This window comes from Lissotriton vulgaris, chromosome 6, assembly GCF_964263255.1.
Source record: "Lissotriton vulgaris chromosome 6, aLisVul1.2, whole genome shotgun sequence".
NCBI lineage: Eukaryota > Metazoa > Chordata > Amphibia > Caudata > Salamandridae > Lissotriton > Lissotriton vulgaris.
In genome coordinates this window covers 699,128,908-699,145,662 of record NC_141694.1, presented here as the reverse complement: position 1 = coordinate 699,145,662, position 16,755 = coordinate 699,128,908, and the positions used below count along the sequence as shown (strand labels likewise).

The 16,755-nt window shown below is 44.0% G+C and overlaps 1 protein-coding gene across 2 annotated transcripts in view; it reads left to right on the top strand.

Moving 5' to 3' along the window:
- Window positions 1–16,015, top strand: part of ARMC2 (armadillo repeat containing 2) — a 553,174-nt gene extending 537,159 nt beyond the window's left edge. For both annotated transcript variants that reach the window (XM_086926679.1, XM_086926680.1), the window contains exon 18: window positions 15,339–16,015. In XM_086926679.1, the coding sequence (XP_086782805.1) occupies window positions 15,339–15,493 (155 nt within the window). In that variant the 3' untranslated portion in view covers window positions 15,494–16,015. The remainder of the gene's footprint in view (window positions 1–15,338) is intronic.
- The last annotated feature ends 740 nt before the right edge of the window (window positions 16,016–16,755 follow it).

The following is a 16,755-nucleotide window of genomic DNA, read 5'->3' as shown; positions in this document are numbered from 1 at the left end:
GGCGGAAAATCAGAGGGCAGGAATAACCAGAAGATTTGGCCAGTGGGCAGAGTCAGGTGTGACCAGAAACAGAAAAACATCCCGATTTTTAGTATTTGTTCCTCATTTCATTTCCCAGATACAACTTATTACGTTATGTATTTCAACCAATGGATACACATGTTTATTTACAGTTTAATATGAGTTCTTGACATTCAAATACATTCACAAAGTGGAATATGTTCCCAGTCACCGAAATGTTCCAATTACGCTTAAAAGTGGATTCACAAGCCATTTGTATCACATGCAGTTTCTGTCATCAGTATTTCTCATCCCTTTTTCCACAAGAGCAGTTTAAACATGAATGGGAAAATACCCTACTTTGCAAATGTTTTCCACAATAATATGGCCCTGCCACATTTGACACATAATACATCATCTGCTGCTTAATCTGACAATTTTATCAAAACATTGTAGCTCAACTTTGCCCTCTCTGACAGCTGATTTGCTAAATTCTTAAATATCTCCAGCTAGCTGAAAATAAAAACAAGGATGCAAGGCAAAGCTGGCAGGACTTTAATCCATAAAACATTCAAGGTCACGCACAAAGCTACCTAAAAACAGGATCAACCAAAATGCACCCATCAATCAGCGGCAATTCACTTCACAAAGAAAAGATTGCAATGAATTGAGAGCTTGCTGCCGTCTTTGGCCCAGTCACTGAAAGTGCACAGGTGCACTCTCCTACATTCTAAATATGTTTACATTTTATAATCCTGGCTAGTAACAGTGTTTTCCATATTCTAACACAGCAGCAGCTCACTAATATTACTGCAAGTAATGTCTGTGACACCACTCCCATTTATAATATGTGAGTTACTGTATTGATCTAACATTATTACAATGGCATGTGAGACAGGTGGGGAGAAAGAGGGATGATGAGAGTCTTGAGAAAAGGCGCAGGGTGATAGAGTCAGGGAAAGTAAGGAAGAGACAATTGGAGAAACAGATGAGACCATCAAATTGCCTACTAAAATAGGATCCTGTGCTTACCTCTCCGGGTGCGAAGATCAACCTTTGGGTGGAGCAGGTGTTACAGGGTGATGGAAATCAAGCTGGTTGTGGAGATGGATGCAGATGTGGTGATGGAGCTGCTGCTGGCCAAATCCAAGTGGCGAAGACGGGGCCTCAGGCAGAGAAGAGGCTTTGGGGCGAGAAGACGCTGCGGTGGACGAGAAGAAGCATTAAAGCAGGCGATTTTGCATGTTGTTATGCTGCAGAGACAGAGATGGAAAGACATAGGCCACGCCCCTTTGAGAGACCCCCTAGTTTTTTTCATCCCCCTTAAAGCCCTGGACTTAGGACATGAGAGTACAAGACACAACACGCACGACTTCCAGGTAAAAAATTCTCACCATACATCACCTATGCTTGCTCACATTATTGCTAACAAACAGGTCCTCTGGCAAACACGGATGTAAGAATGCAGTTTGTTGTTCTAGAAAAGATCATGCCTCAGACAGTTCTGGATGGCTCATGACAACAGACATTTTCACTCTGCAACATTTGCAGTCACTTCTTGCATTTTGGTAGGAGCTCGCTGTTTTTCAGGGACAGAACATCAGTGACAGAAATACAACCCTTTGCAGATAACCGTCTCCTACATCAGCAGAGCTAAAGCAATTGTTTTGCAATGTAGCTGGGTTTTCTAAATGCATTTGCAGGGAAACAAAGGTAATGCGTCAATGTACTTTTCATGTTAGGAATGAGGAAAGGGCTATTAACCACTAAAAACGCCATATCTGATCTCAATAATGATTTCAACATTTCAACATGAAAAAGAATAGAAGTTAATCTAATATTCAGTTGCATATGGCAAGCACATTAGAATTTTCCGCACTGCAGACATTGAACAACATAATATGCTCCTATTCTTAATGCTGTCTGCCATTTGGGGACATATCAGTCGGCAAATCATTTGGCAATAGGCGGGCATAGAAACACAAACACACATGTGCCCCCCAAACAGCAGAGCCAGTGCACATTGAGGATAACGAAGGTATGTCTGGCTTGACATTTATGTTTAGGGCAAAACTAGCGGACAAGCAGCTGGGGGATGGGCATAAACTTGGGGTTGGGGCTAAGACGTTCTCTGCATCAATATATGTTTTTCCTATTCACAAACGGTAGTTTTCAGAGGAAGTTAGTCATAAAATAAATACTGCACCATGACTGTACTGCCGGATGTTTGGCGAGCAACAAACAAACAGTTTCCAGGAGCTGTTGGGCTCTATTCTAGACCTGCCACGATGCATCTGCCACATTATGCAACTGCCAGTTGTATTTAAGTGACTGCCCTCGACATTATGACCTTTACAAATCGGGAATCAGGCATTCCTTCCCTCCAAGCCGAAAATGGGATTTTTCAGCAAAATGTATTTAATATTCAGTTACAACAAAGTAAGTGGGCGGAGCCGAGCCGGGCGGTCGTGTTCCATCTCGGCTCCCGGCTCCGGCGCTGCTCGGGAGCTTGGTTTGGCGGTTCCCCAGTGGCCCAGGGGCTGTTTTCGGCACCCATCGGACGCGGAAGGTGCAGGGCACCTGCGGGGCTGCTCCGATCGCTCCTGGCGCCGCTGTAGCGGCTGGATCTGTGAGGAGACGCGAGGAGAGGACGGCCGCGGGCAAAATGGCGGCCGGAGCCCTGATGAGAGCGCCGATGACCTCAACTCTCTGTGGGAGGTACGCTGACGGGCGAAATCTGAGGGACGCAGGGGCTGCCTCTAGTTGAGGATAGTCTCCGGGGGCCTCTGTAGCGGCAAGGCACCGGGGGTGGCCCCGGTTACAATCTGCCTTCCCACGCCTGCCTGACCTTAAAATGGCGGCCCGGTGTGACTTCCAGCTATCGATCGGCGCCTCTGCTTGACCATCTGGCCCCAGCGCTTGCTGCCTCTCCCATGGGCGACCCCGCAGGCTCTCTCTGTGTCTCTTGCCTGCAGGGGTGAGCCCTCTTCAGGGATCCCTGGCGGTGACCTTCGCCTGCATCGGCCTCTGCGATCTGCCGGACGTCTGATCTGCCACCTGACGACAACAACCCGGGAGGTAGGGTCGCTGGCTGCTCGCTGATTCCTAGCGGAGCCTCCCGCTAACATATCTGGGCAGGGGGGCACGGCTGGCCCCTAGTGCTGCGGCGGCTCCCCCTCGCACCACCCTCCTTGCAACTCGCCTGGACCTTGGAAGGCGGCCGCCAGTGACCGCAGTGCGAGGATGGCCACCACGCGGGTCCTGCTCTTAACATGCCTGGGCAGCGCCCCATGGCCAACGCGTGACCGCACCAACACCTCCACCTCCACCACCTTGCGCACTCTCCTGCCCACCGAGCCGGATGACCGCAGGCTCTCCAGGATGGCGACGCACCTGCGGCTGGCCTCCAACTTCGTCCCCCACCTGGGCTTCCACCTTCTCTCCTGGACTTCTTGTCTTCTGTTCTGTCCTGGCCGACACCCTGCTGCTGTTCTCGGACAGTTTCTCTGGACTCTAGCCCTCCTCCCACTCCCTCATCCTTAACCCTTTTCCCCGTGGATGATCCTCAGATGTTTCTTCCCTCTGCTTCATCTCCCATCTGGGCTCCCACCTTCTCTCTTGGACTTCTGGACTTTTGTTATGTCCTGACCGACACTTTGCTGCTGTTTTCGGCCAGTTTCTCTGGACTCTAGCCCTCCTACCATGCCCTTGGCCTTAACCCTTTCCCCGTGGATGATCCTCAAATGTTTCCCTCCCTGTTGTGCCTCCCCTTCTCTCCATACCCTTGCATCCCTGATTCTTAGATCGTATCCATGTGTACCCCCTCCCTGTGTTTAGAGTTAGAGCTGTAACGACTAGTCGCCTGTGTGACTGTTGGAATATAGCCAGGTGTATCCCTTCCCCCGTGTGAAGAGATAACCCTACTCACTAGAACAAAAAGAAATGTGCTCCTGAAATGTGTAACGTAACTGATTCTATGTAATGTGCTTTGATAACATGTAACGGAACTGGTGCTATGTAAAGCGCTTTGATAACCTAATCGGTTCAAGTTCCTGAAATGTGTAACGTAACTGATTCTATGTAAACTGCTGTGATAACATGTAACGGAACTGGTGTTATGTAAAGCGCTCTGATAACCTAATCGGTTCAAGTTTGCGCTATAGAAAACTCTAAAAATAAAAATAAATAAATAAACCCATAGCACTGCTCGCGGTTACACGTACCTGCAGCTAAAGTGATGCTGAAGATTTTCCAGATGATGTGAAGATTCTCCGAGGCTGCTAGGACGGCGACGTCGACACCACGGTACACAGGAATCTTCTTAACCCTTTCGATGCTGATGACGAGCTCAGCTCGTCATCACCCACGGGTGTCGTGTGCTGATGACGAGCTGAGCTCGTCATGACAGCAGCAAAATGGCAATTTGCAGCACAGCGCAAAAATCCCCGCAGCAGCCATGTGGTTAAAAGGTCCTTTAAAAGTCAGCTGTATCAGCGCTAGTTACAGCTGACTTTTAAAGGGCCTGTGCTTCGCGCCGTGCGTAGTGTGTGACGTTACAAAAGCTCAGGCCAATCAGAGGCAATCATAAGCAGAGAAGATGGCCGCAGGAGCAAACATTGTGAATACCTATTGAATAAGTATTCACTACGTATGCTCCTGCATGTGGCCATCTTCTCTGTTTACAGGTAGCAACACCTACACATACACGAGTATGTGTATCACTCGTATGGCAAAGAGGTCCGTGGGCCGCCAGTGAAGGCCAGGCGGGGCGTCAGCGGCCCGCGGGCCGTACTATGAATACCCCTGCAATAGATGAAACAGGCATTGATATACTGAGTGACGTCGATCTGGCTGGAAAACCACATGTTGATCATTCACTGATATCTTTAACACCTACTTTATCGATTCCTGTTACCCCACCATCCCCCAAAAAGACAGTAGGGTGTAGAAAGAAATTAACTAGTCAGGGCAATTCTAAGATTAGAAAAGACGGAAAAGCGAACAATAATGGATTACAAGCCCCCTTTTTAACAAGACAGGTCCAGACTGATCCCCCATATCCCAATGTAACATTAGAAATTATTACAGGGAAAATAACAGAACTTCTCAGACCACTATATGACAAACTGGAATTTCTGATAAAAGAAGTACATACGTTTGAGGGAAATATGGATAAAGTCAGTGAGAGGCAACAAGAACAAATTAGAAGAATGGACCGGTTTCTAGACGAAGCTAGGGTATTGACAACTGATTCTGTTGTTTTGGCCACAAAGGAGTTGAGTGCAGGGTCGGATTGGGATCACAATTCGGCCCGGGCACTGACGAAAAAAGTGGCCCACATTCAAGAGGTGTGGCCCATATTTAAGGGGCGTGGCCCACATTCAAGGGGCGTGCCCTTTCATGAAACACTATTTGCACAGACAAGGAATGAAAGTGGGAGGATACTGTTCTTGCACACGACACAGGCCAAGGTGACAATGGCTACATGCTGAGCACCTAAAAAAAATAGCAAGGCCCCTTTTTGTCACAAAATTATTCCAGCCCTCCAGCACAGGAGCACCTGAAAAGCAGCAAAGCCCCTGCTATTACTAACCTACTCAGCCCTCCCAGACCTTCAGCTCAGGAGCACATGAACAGAGATAAGGCCCCTGCAATTAGTAAATTAATCAACCCTCCAGGCCTTGGGAAAATGTCCTGGCAGGGGAGCACAAAACACAGCTTTCTGGGTCATCCAAGGTAGCCAGGTAGCCAGGGGGGAGGCTGAGGTGAAGCTGGTGCATGGGAAGTGCCTTCCCAGTGTGTTCTGGCAGTTTGAGTATTTACCATTTACTGTAGTATTACCCTTGAACCTGTGTATGGTACCCTTTTGTGACTTGCATACGTCACTTTTCTCTTGTAACACACTGTTTGCTCCTCTCACTTTTGTTTGCTTTAGATACTTGCACAAGTGCCACCATTGCCTACGTATCGTTTGTTCTTGTGCTGGAGTGTCTGCCATTAATTGCAGTACTTGTATTTTGTATGCTTTTGTAACCTGCACACGTATCTCTTTTTCCTCCTGTAATGTATCGTTTGCTCCTCTTGTATTTTGGTTGCTCACTATTGTCACTTTTGATTCATGTAACTTAACGTTTGCTTTTGCAATTTGTCCACTTATAATTTTCTCCTCATGTATTATTGCTGTTCCTAGTGTGAAGCGCTCTGACACCTTCGGGTAAAGTCCGCGCTATATAAAATCGCATAAATAAATAAGTAAAACAAAAAAATTCCAAACATCGCTAGGCCCCCACAGCAAGACCCATTCTTCCTCGCCCACTATGCCCTGAATGTGAAGGGCTGTGGGCGAGGTGTTAAGACTAACACCATTTCTGGGCTGCATGGGCGCCAGGGGGCCGAGGTGCAAATGGCTCAAAGGCCTGAGAAACACCTGGCCCCCAGGGAGGCCGATTCTTGCAAACAATCACCCCTCCCCAGCCCAGCCTCAGCTTGATTGCTTGGCAGGGTAGGGGTGAAGGAGAGCCCACAGCTGACAATCGCTGTCTGGCCGCACAGCGAGGCTTCTTTCATTTTCTCAGTCTCTGTCCCCGTGCACTCTGTGGGCCGTTTTTTTTTCTCCCCTTTCCTAGTCCACTCTCTGTGGACTGGGACAGGGGAGAAAGAACGGCCCACAGAGGGCACTGAGGCACCAGCCCTTTGGCCCATTCCCGAATGCCCGCCTTGCCAATCCGCCCCTGGTTGAGTGTTAATAATAGAGAAGGGGATCGCCAGACAAAGGGGAAGACCCAAAAGATTCACCGCCCCTGATGATTCAGTTCGGATACAGAAGACAATAGTAGGGACAGGGTCAGATGAGATACCTACATCTGGCCCTTTGAATAAACAGGATACCAAGTTGAATTCTGAGGATACTTTACCACCTAAACGCATTAATTTACCCCCGGAATGCGAAGTTTATGTTGCTATCCTATCCAATATACCTAAGTTACAGGCTGGCCAGGTGGAAAATCATGATATGTTAAAAAACAAAACTATCCACTGGCTATCTAAAAACTGTGGCTAACCCATGGAGGGTGTCAACCAGATATTGACTACCCGAAGAGTTGGTTGGATAAGCCCGCTTAACAAATGTTTTGAAGAGGATTGCATAATTATTAACTTTCGTTCGCCTAGGTGGGCATGTAATACTCTAGAGAATGCACCAATGTCCAGGATAAGTAACCAGAATATTATCCTCCTCCCATTAGGGTTTTATTACAGACACTTGATGCCTAGTATAATTAAAGATAACCAGTGATCCCAATACGTGCCTGGTCATTCCCCCACCTGGAAAACAACTCCGTTTTAATATCCCTGTAGCCGATAGATTTCAGGCGTTGAGCTCCCTGGATAGTAACGATTGACGTAAGGCTGCCCAGCCCAAGTATTTAGTACAGAAAACCAAATGGGTGGGAAAGGATTATAATGTACAGCCCGTCCAGGGCCTTTTGATAAAGGGGAAGTGTACTGAGATATGTAGTAGTCATGGGGCCGAAATGATAATGTGTGAGGACAAACAATTTCGATGCTCCCCCGAGAAATTCTGGAGACTGTCATACCAACTAGTAACCCCTATAGTATTATAGAAAGCCCAATATTATCAAACATTGTTGTGGAGCAGGAAGTGTGTTTGCCAACATCGGGGGATGAGCCCGCTTACAGCGGATATATAATTACTGCATGGAATATATCAGGTATAAGAAATAAAATAGAGACCCCGTCTTGGTCTGATTTTATTTCCTCTGAATTACATGATATCATTTGTCTCCAAGAGACATGGAGCTTAGACCCAGTTTATGTAGAGGGATTTACCTTCTACTGGTTGCCTGCCACAGCTTCTACATCCGGAAGAGCCAAAGGCGGCCTTTTGATCTTAATTTCTATTAAGTTGAGGATATGTAAAGTAAAACGTTGTATTACGGTCGGCCCACACAGTCCGATAAGGTGGCTCCAATCTTATGAGGGCAGTGATGTAATCCTACTTAATTTCTATAATAATGTGTTTGATCCCACTCGAGGGACGGTGGTTCATGCCCTGGAAAAAGAACTTGACAATATGATTGGTACCATTAGGAATTTGGTTGTTATCGTCTTGGTTGGCGATTTTAATGTTCAGGTATGCCCCCTCCCATTGACAAATGTATGTGGTTTCAGGAGGGGGGAAATTGACAAAGAGGACTACATGCATTTCCCCCATTGTGAATATGGGTTGGCCCCTAACGCTGTTATTGCTAAATTTAATTTGGATTTACTAATATGTGCGACCGACAGGAATAATGCAAAATGTCCAACTTTTACAGGAAGGAATGCAGTAACTAACATTGGCCATACGTTAATTTCTTGTAAAGCAAGATGTTTCCATTCTACACTCAGGATCCAAGTTCAGGCCACAAGTGACCATAATAACATATTTATGTCTTTATTATGTTGGGGAATAAAAATCATAGCCAATGTCACACATGGCTTACACATAACCCCATGTAGACCCAATGGGGTACGGATTAAATAGGCTTGAATAATCCCTATTGATATCCAACGTAAGGTTATAAATGATTGTAGGGAAGAAATTAAAATGTGTCTTGAAGATGATATTAATGCGAAAATGATACTCTTTAACTTTTCCAAGATAAATAAGGTTGTGGAAGGTTCCTTATGTAAACCATACAGAGGAAATCAAAATCATAATGTGGGCTGGTTTGATCTGAACTGTTCCAGGGCATTACGGGATCTGAAAAAGGCCTTGAGTAGTGAACCGAGACAATTGGATATTATTAAGAACTTACGTCTCACATATAAGTTAGCTATCAAGGGCAGAAAGGTAGAGCTTCAAACTGAAGCTTGGGATTAACTGAGTTTAGTAGCGGATAGTAACAATAGCAAACTTTTCTGGGAAACAGTGAATTGCCCTTTTTTGAAGGACGACCACATTCCCGAATTAAATTCTTTAGTCAATTGCAATGCCTGGGTGGAACATTTTTCCAACATTTTTAATTATCCAGATAGGAGTGTTTTAAATATCAATTTACTTACTCAAAATGATACTATTTGGCCTGTATTACCCCTGTTGATTGATATTGAGGAAGTCTATGATGGATTATTAAATAGCAAGGGGGGTACGGCAACGGGCCCTGATGGGGTGCCAATTGATCTATATAAGAATGAAATGGAGTTCTGGTTCCCAATTCTAACTAGAGTCTTTAATACCGCTGCTGAGGATTTAATTCCGTTATCATGGGGCCATTCAATAATCATACCTATTCATAAGAAAGGGTCAAAGTCTGAACTGAGCAACTATCGTCCTATTTCCCTTTTGGACTCTTCTATTAAGATAATGAGTAGGATCTTACTTAAAAGACTTGAAAGTTAGGCGAACAATAATATGATCCTCTCAGAAGTCCAATATGGGTTTAGGAAAGGCATAGGCACAATGGAACAATGTGTTTACCTAGACCTATTGATTACTAAATATACCCTAGCAAAAGAAGATAATTTATTTTTATGCTTCGCTGACCTCAGTAGTGCCTTTGACTTGGTTGACCATTCTATCCTGTGGCCACTTTTATTAGAAATGGATGCCCCAAAGAGATTGTTTTCTGTTTAGCAAGATTATATGAGAAACTTTCTAGTAAGGTGCGGTATGGACATACAGGAGAATGTACTCCTTTTTTTAATGTTAAACGTGGTATCCGCCAGGGATGTGTGCTGGCACCATTATTATTTTCATTATTCATTAATAATGTAGATTCAGCATTGAGGCAAATTCCGGCTGATTCCCCTATGATTTTTGAGAAAACCGTACCAATTCTTTTATACGCCGATGATGCGGTTTTACTCTCCTGTACTCCCATTGGACTACAGCGCCTTATTAATAATTTTAAATTATTTATTGATAAAAGGAAGTTCTTATAAATAAAATGAAAACTTTCATCATGGCATGTGGTAAGCACCCCAAATTGACTGGGCCCTTTTTTATTGACGAATATAGGGTCCAGGTGGTAAATTTGTTTGTTATTTGGGAGTGACTTTCTCAGGAAATGGAACCTGGGCCCAAGAACATGCCAACGTTAGGTCTAAAATGTCGAGGAAAGCCAATGGCATATTTATATTTGCAGCTAAATTAGGAAATCGTGGACCTAATGATATGGTGTATTTTTTTTAAGGCCAGGTGTGTGACAGCAGCTATATATGGTTCAGAAAAGGGGGTGGTGATGAACAGAGTGTCTGAATTAAGCAGACCACTCTTACCCAGTCCAAAGATCAGGGCTTGATCCATCACCGTTTTTTAGCTCACTGCACCATCCCAGCTCAGAACCTGGCTATATGCAAATTAGTCTGTCCCTGGCCCAGTGCATCATGGGAACAGGGCAGACCAAACTACCAAGCCAATTCTTATACTGGGAAGGAAACAAGCTTCCGGGGACCGGTATCTGGCATTGCAGCCGTCTTCGGCCCGGCTTGCTTGAATCCTGATGGTGCAATGAGCAAGGGACTCACATCTGAGTATACCCTTCCACGCTTATGGTGGACAAAAACGATTCAGAAAAGGGGGTGGTGATGAACAGAGTGTCTGAATTAAGCAGACCACTCTTACCCAGTCCAAAGATCAGGGCTTGATCCATCACCGTTTTTTAGCTCACTGCACCATCCCAGCTCAGAACCTGGCTATATGCAAATTAGTCTGTCCCTGGCCCAGTGCATCATGGGAACAGGGCAGACCAAACTAGCAAGCCAATTCTTATACTGGGAAGGAAACAACTTCCGGGGACCGGTTTCTGGCATTTCAGCCGTCTTCGGCCCGGCTTGCTTGAATCCTGATGGTGCAATGAGCAAGGGACTCACATCTGAGTATACCCTTCCACGCTTATGGTGGACAAAAACGATTCAGAAAAGGGGGTGGTGATGAACAGAGTGTCTGAATTAAGCAGACCACTCTTACCCAGTCCAAAGATCAGGGTTTGATCCATCACCGTTTTTTTTTTAGCTCACTGCACTATCCCAGCTCAGAACCTGGCTATATGCAAATTAGTCTGTCCCTGGCCCAGTGCAGCATGGGAACTACCAAGCCAATTCTTATACTGAGAAGGAAACAAGCTTCCGGGGACCGGTTTCTGGCATTTCAGCCGTCTTCGGCCCGGCTTGCTTGATTTCTGAATCGTTTTTGGCCACTATAGGTGTGGCAGGGTATACTCAGATATGAGTCCCTTGCTCACTGCACCATCAGGATTCAAGCAAGCCGGGCCGACGACGGCTGAAATGCCAGAAACCGGTCCCCGGAAGCTTGTTTCCTTTCCGGTGAAGAATTGGCTTGGTAGTTTGGTCTGCCCTGTTCCCATGATGCACTGGGCCAGGGACAGACTGATTTGCATATAGCCAGGTTCTGAGCTGGGATGGTGCAGTGAGCTAAATAACAGTGATGGATCAAGCCCTGATCTTTGGACTGGGTAAGAGTGGTCTGCTTAATTCAGACACTCTGTTCATCACCACCCCCTTTTCTGAATCGTTTTTGGCCACTATAGGTGTGGCAGGGTATACTCAGACATGAGTCCCTTGCTCACTGCACCATCAGGATTCAAGCAAGCCGGACCGACGACGGCTGAAATGCCAGAAACCGGTCCCCGGAAGCTTGTTTCCTTTCCGGTGAAGAATTGGCTTGGTAGTTTGGTCTGCCCTGTTCCCATGATGCACTGGGCCAGGGACAGACTGATTTGCATATAGCCAGTTTCTGAGCTGGGATGGTGCAGTGAGCTAAATAACGGTGATGGATCAATCCCTGATCTTTGGACTGGGTAAGAGTGGTCTGCTTAATTCAGACACTCTGTTCATCACCACCCCCTTTTCTGAGCAGCTGGGGCAGCCTTTGGGGACACTGTACAAAAAATTCCCTACTTAATGAAGAGAACCTATTCCTTAAACGCTTATTATGTGTTCCGCCTTCTGCCTCTACTGAATTAATCCATAATGAGGTAGGTCTAGACTATATCTCAGACCTAGCGGCTATGCGCCCTCTCTTCCTCTGAAAATCTATATGGAGAAAGGAAGAGACGGCGTTTACACAAACCTTAATTCAAGATTGTTTAAGGTTAGATAATAGCAAAAAAATACCGTGGATTAAATAGGTTTGCTATTGGTTTACTTCCTTATTTAAATGTGATACACGTTCGGACCCATGTTTTACAGATACCATATCAAAATCTGAGATCAAAACAGCCTTTCTGGAGGCTAAAAGGGCATCTCACTCCTGCATAACTGAGAAACAATCGACAGTTATATACTATTGGCAACTGGAACTTGTAAAGGGTTTCCAACCGTATTTAACTTTTGTACCAAATGCTTCCCACAGATATGTATTGACACGTCTAAGATTAGGCATAGCTCATCACTTGGTAGCTTTTCCTAAAATGAAGCAGAGTACCACCCTTCCATGTCCATGTGATGGAGCTTCCCGGCAAAGTTGCTTCCATATTCTACTTTTTTGTAAATTTTATTTGAGTTTTAGAATTTTTTATTTAAAACCTATCTTTTTAAAGTATAATATCAGATCCCCGCAGGATGCTATGAACCTGCTCATTGGTATGGAGGATTCAGGACTGTTTCCATCTGGCATCGTTTTTTCTAAAGGCTATTAATGTCAGGAAATCCATTGTTATTAACCAGTGATTGTATGTTCAGCTAATATTGGATTCTGTACCTTTTTGCACTCTGCACATTGCACTTTATGATGCTCCCTTGTTGGACCTTGTGCTGGGAATTCTAGTTGAATTTATGAAAAGCTATTTTTTGCATCCACTGTTTATTGAATCTGTGCCAGTTTTTATTTTATGGATGTTTTATATGAATGTAGTTGTTTCAACTGAAGGTATTTTTCTTTTTGTATGTTTGAAATACTGTTATGCGGTATGGTTGATTAATTCAACGGAATAAAGCTTTTAAACTTGAACTTGTGTTGGAATCCTTGGTCTGGTTTTCCCAAACATTTTTGCTTTTAATCCTCCTGTTTTTCTGACTTTGTTTATGCTGGCATTAGGACTCTGCACACTTTACCACTGCTAACACATGCTAAAGTACTTGTGCTCTTTCTCTGAAACATTGTAACATTGGCTTCCCAATTGGCACTTTTAATTTATGTGTATGTCCCTAGTAAAGTGGTACTACATGTACCTGCAGCACTGAGTGTGCTACTCACTTAACTAGCCCTTTAAACATGTCTCAGGCCTACCATTTCAGCCTGTATGTGCAGTATAAACTATAAACTGTAATTTCCACATGGGATAATAAACCCCTTGCCAGGCCAAAACCCTCCTTTTAAATACATATAAATCACACCTAAGGTAGGCCCTAAACAGCCAATAGGGCAGTGTGCATCATATTTAAAAGGTTGACCATGTACTTATAATCTACATGTCCTGGTAGTGAAAAAGTCTTCAATTCATTCTTCACCACTCTAAGGCCTACTGCTTCCATAGGATAACATTGGGTTGCCTTATTACATTTAATAAGTGATAACTTTCAATTGGTAGCAAGTAAGGAAGTCATGTACCCTCTTTAGTGGTGAAGTTGGATTTTAGTCCCAATTCTGAAAAGGCCACTTTTAGAAAGTTGCCATTATTTGTCCTAACCTTTGGTGTGTTCAGCCTGTATCCTGGGTCACATGACTTAGTGTGGCTGGCAGTTGGCATGTGTGTATTATTCCTAGATAGTGAGACAAGGAGGGAATGGGTATTGTCAGGATGGGCCATCTCTGTCAGGATGACAGGAGGAGCTGCCACCTACCATACTTGTTCACATCACAAAGACACTGCCTTAGCACACTCACAGAAGATTTTAGACCAGTCTTTTATGTCCCCAGACAAACTGGGGCCAGGGCAGGGAGGCAGGAAATTCAAGACACCTCTGTAGGAGGAGGACTGTAGAAGCATCTCCCACTTAAAAGTGGGAACCAGGTATAAATATTGGACTCTCAGACCCAACTCTTCAGTACAGTTCTTGACCTGCTGAAGACTCAGAAAGAAGGCCTGCCATGCTACCTGAGTGAGACGGACTGGACCTGCATCTTGAACCCAGGACCACCAGAGTGACTCCCGAGGGCTATACCCCTGCACCTGGACTCTGCCTGCTGTGAGTCCTAGCCCTCCAAGTGGTTCCCCTCCAATCCTGAACCCTTAAGAATTAGGCTAGAGGTGCTTTGCCTGCCCAGCTGTGGTCTGTACCAGAACCAACGCAGCGTGACGCAATCCCACACCTCTCTTTGCAGTGCCTCATTGGAACCAATGAAGTGTGACGCAACCATACACAACCCCGCATTGCAGCCATCACAGATCATCAGAACCACCGCTGCGTGACCCTCCTTGATGCAGACCTTGCAGCTCATCGGAACCGCGGGTACATGTTGCATCCTCAAGTCGGACCTCGCATCGCTCCTTGGGACCATCGCTGCGCGGTACCACACTTGGCAACCAGGGTTTAAGATACATTTCCCAGCAGGACTAACTTGGTCCATGTATCCGGCCCACACTCCATCACTGTTGGCCTGAACTTGTGTCTTTATTTCTGTGCAGCGTGACCAGGCAACCACAGTTGGGTTTTGTTCTTTTAAGCACAGCTTTTAGCTAAACTTTTTTAATTGCATATTTCCGGTTCTACTGATTGGATATTTATTGTTTTGCTGTCAAATAATGTATTACATTTTACCCTATTTTTCTAAATTGGTGCAGCATTTTTCTTGTATTGTGTTTTCCATTTGTTACTGTTTATGTGCTGCATAAATACTGAACACATTGCCTCTAAATTAAGCCTGACTGTTTTTGTGCCAAGCTAACAGAGGGTAAAGCACAGGTCAATTTGGGGTTTAGTTGTGGTTGCTGCTTGAGTAGGGTTTGACCACCTCCTCACCCAGTAACACAATTTCCTACAACTTGGTGTTTAATGTTTCGCTATTTCCAATGTTTTTCCAACAATTTTCAGCCTTTAACTGGTGCACTTGCTGTAAGGATCTCCATGATACAGAAACAAAAAGCAATATCGGGTTTTCTGTCTCAATTCTTCAACCAGTGCATGGACAGCAAAATGTTAGAAAGAAGCTTGCTAGAGTATAATTTATTTCTTTCATCAGTTGGAGTTTAATTACACCAGACAGTATGGTGTAAATCACATATCTGTAGTTTAGTTACTTATATTTATGAAAATTAAGGCACTCAACATTTTAGTATTATTGTATTCAAATATTTTTTGTTGGTAAAGATAAATTGAAAGTAAGTAAAACATAACCAAAAAATACTAACCCTGTCTTGAATTTACCACCACAGATGATGACGCTGCATTGGATTGCAATTGTGATGAGGATCTGAGAGAATATCACAACATGTGTTGGAGCACAGAATTTAAACCTGTGGCTCTGCAGCTGCTGGACAGGATTCAAAGACATCATACATATCTTGAACCTTTGCCCATTCCTTCCTAATGACAGAATGACTTATTCAAATGAATCAGACTTTTGTAATTGCCTTTTTGTTAAGATCAGAGATGGCAAAACAAATGTTTCAAAATGAACGAGTAAATTATATTTATGTATGCTTCAGACACTGAAAAATTATTTTGGTATATAAATTATACATTTACAGATGATTTTAAATATGATTTATACATAGCATAGAGGTGTAAAAATATGTATTGTTTGAAATTAAAGAAATTGAATTAAGTAACAAACAAATTCTACTTTTTATACTATTTCACTAATTTAACACACAACATATCTATGAACACTTGTAGCACTGAAACATCAACATGAAAAATGCATTTGACACTTTATTCATCTACTTCATCCAATTTGAATGAAAGAAACGTATCTTGTATAATATATTTTAAAATGTTATGCGTGTTGGTTGTAATAAACATTCTATTACAAGTTGTTTTCTAAGCTCATTTTGATATTTGAAGAGCGTTATTAAACTGATCGAGTGCAAATAAAGTTCATTCTTTTAAATCCTGGTTAAATAGCTGTCGAATGCAGTGATTGGTGAATATTAAGACAGATTGTGTACCAACACTAACCTCCCATTGTACACATTCCTTTTTTGAGGCAGGGTTTTTGCAGAGCTTTATCTTTGCTTCTTTGTTGAGAGCAACGTTGCCACATGTTTGTTGGTGGGGCTCAATATAGGTCTCCTTATTTTGAATACTGTTTCCAGACACTTTTTTCCAAATGCGTTTGAACATATATTGTTAGTCACGGGCTGCTCTCACTCTAAATACCGGTGACATATGATATTGTGACTGATAATGTGCGCTTCCAAAGATTGTATGTACCTTGCACTGCCTCGTCTTCTGCTCTGATGCCCAAACCCATTTGATTTCTGCATTAGATATCTCTAAAACCTCCTTCCTTTTTGGATCACATCTATCCTATAACTGTCAGCCTACAAAAATAACCAGCTGGATAGAAGTAAAACTAAAAACACCCCTGAAAGGCAGTTTACTGAAGGTCCAAACATTAACCATTAGGCCCCTTCTCAGAATCCCCCTCCACAATTTCCTACATATCAAGATCTCAGGGAAGTGTTGTGTATATTTGTAGTCCTGAGCTGGCATGGTTGGAGGTAGAGAGAATTAGAGAGATCTGTAAGGATGGCCATTTCATTGCCATCCCATATTTGATTGCCACTGTGAGCTGTAAAGAAACAGATCAGATTGTTCACAAATTTGGAACCTGCAGTGGTGGAATGT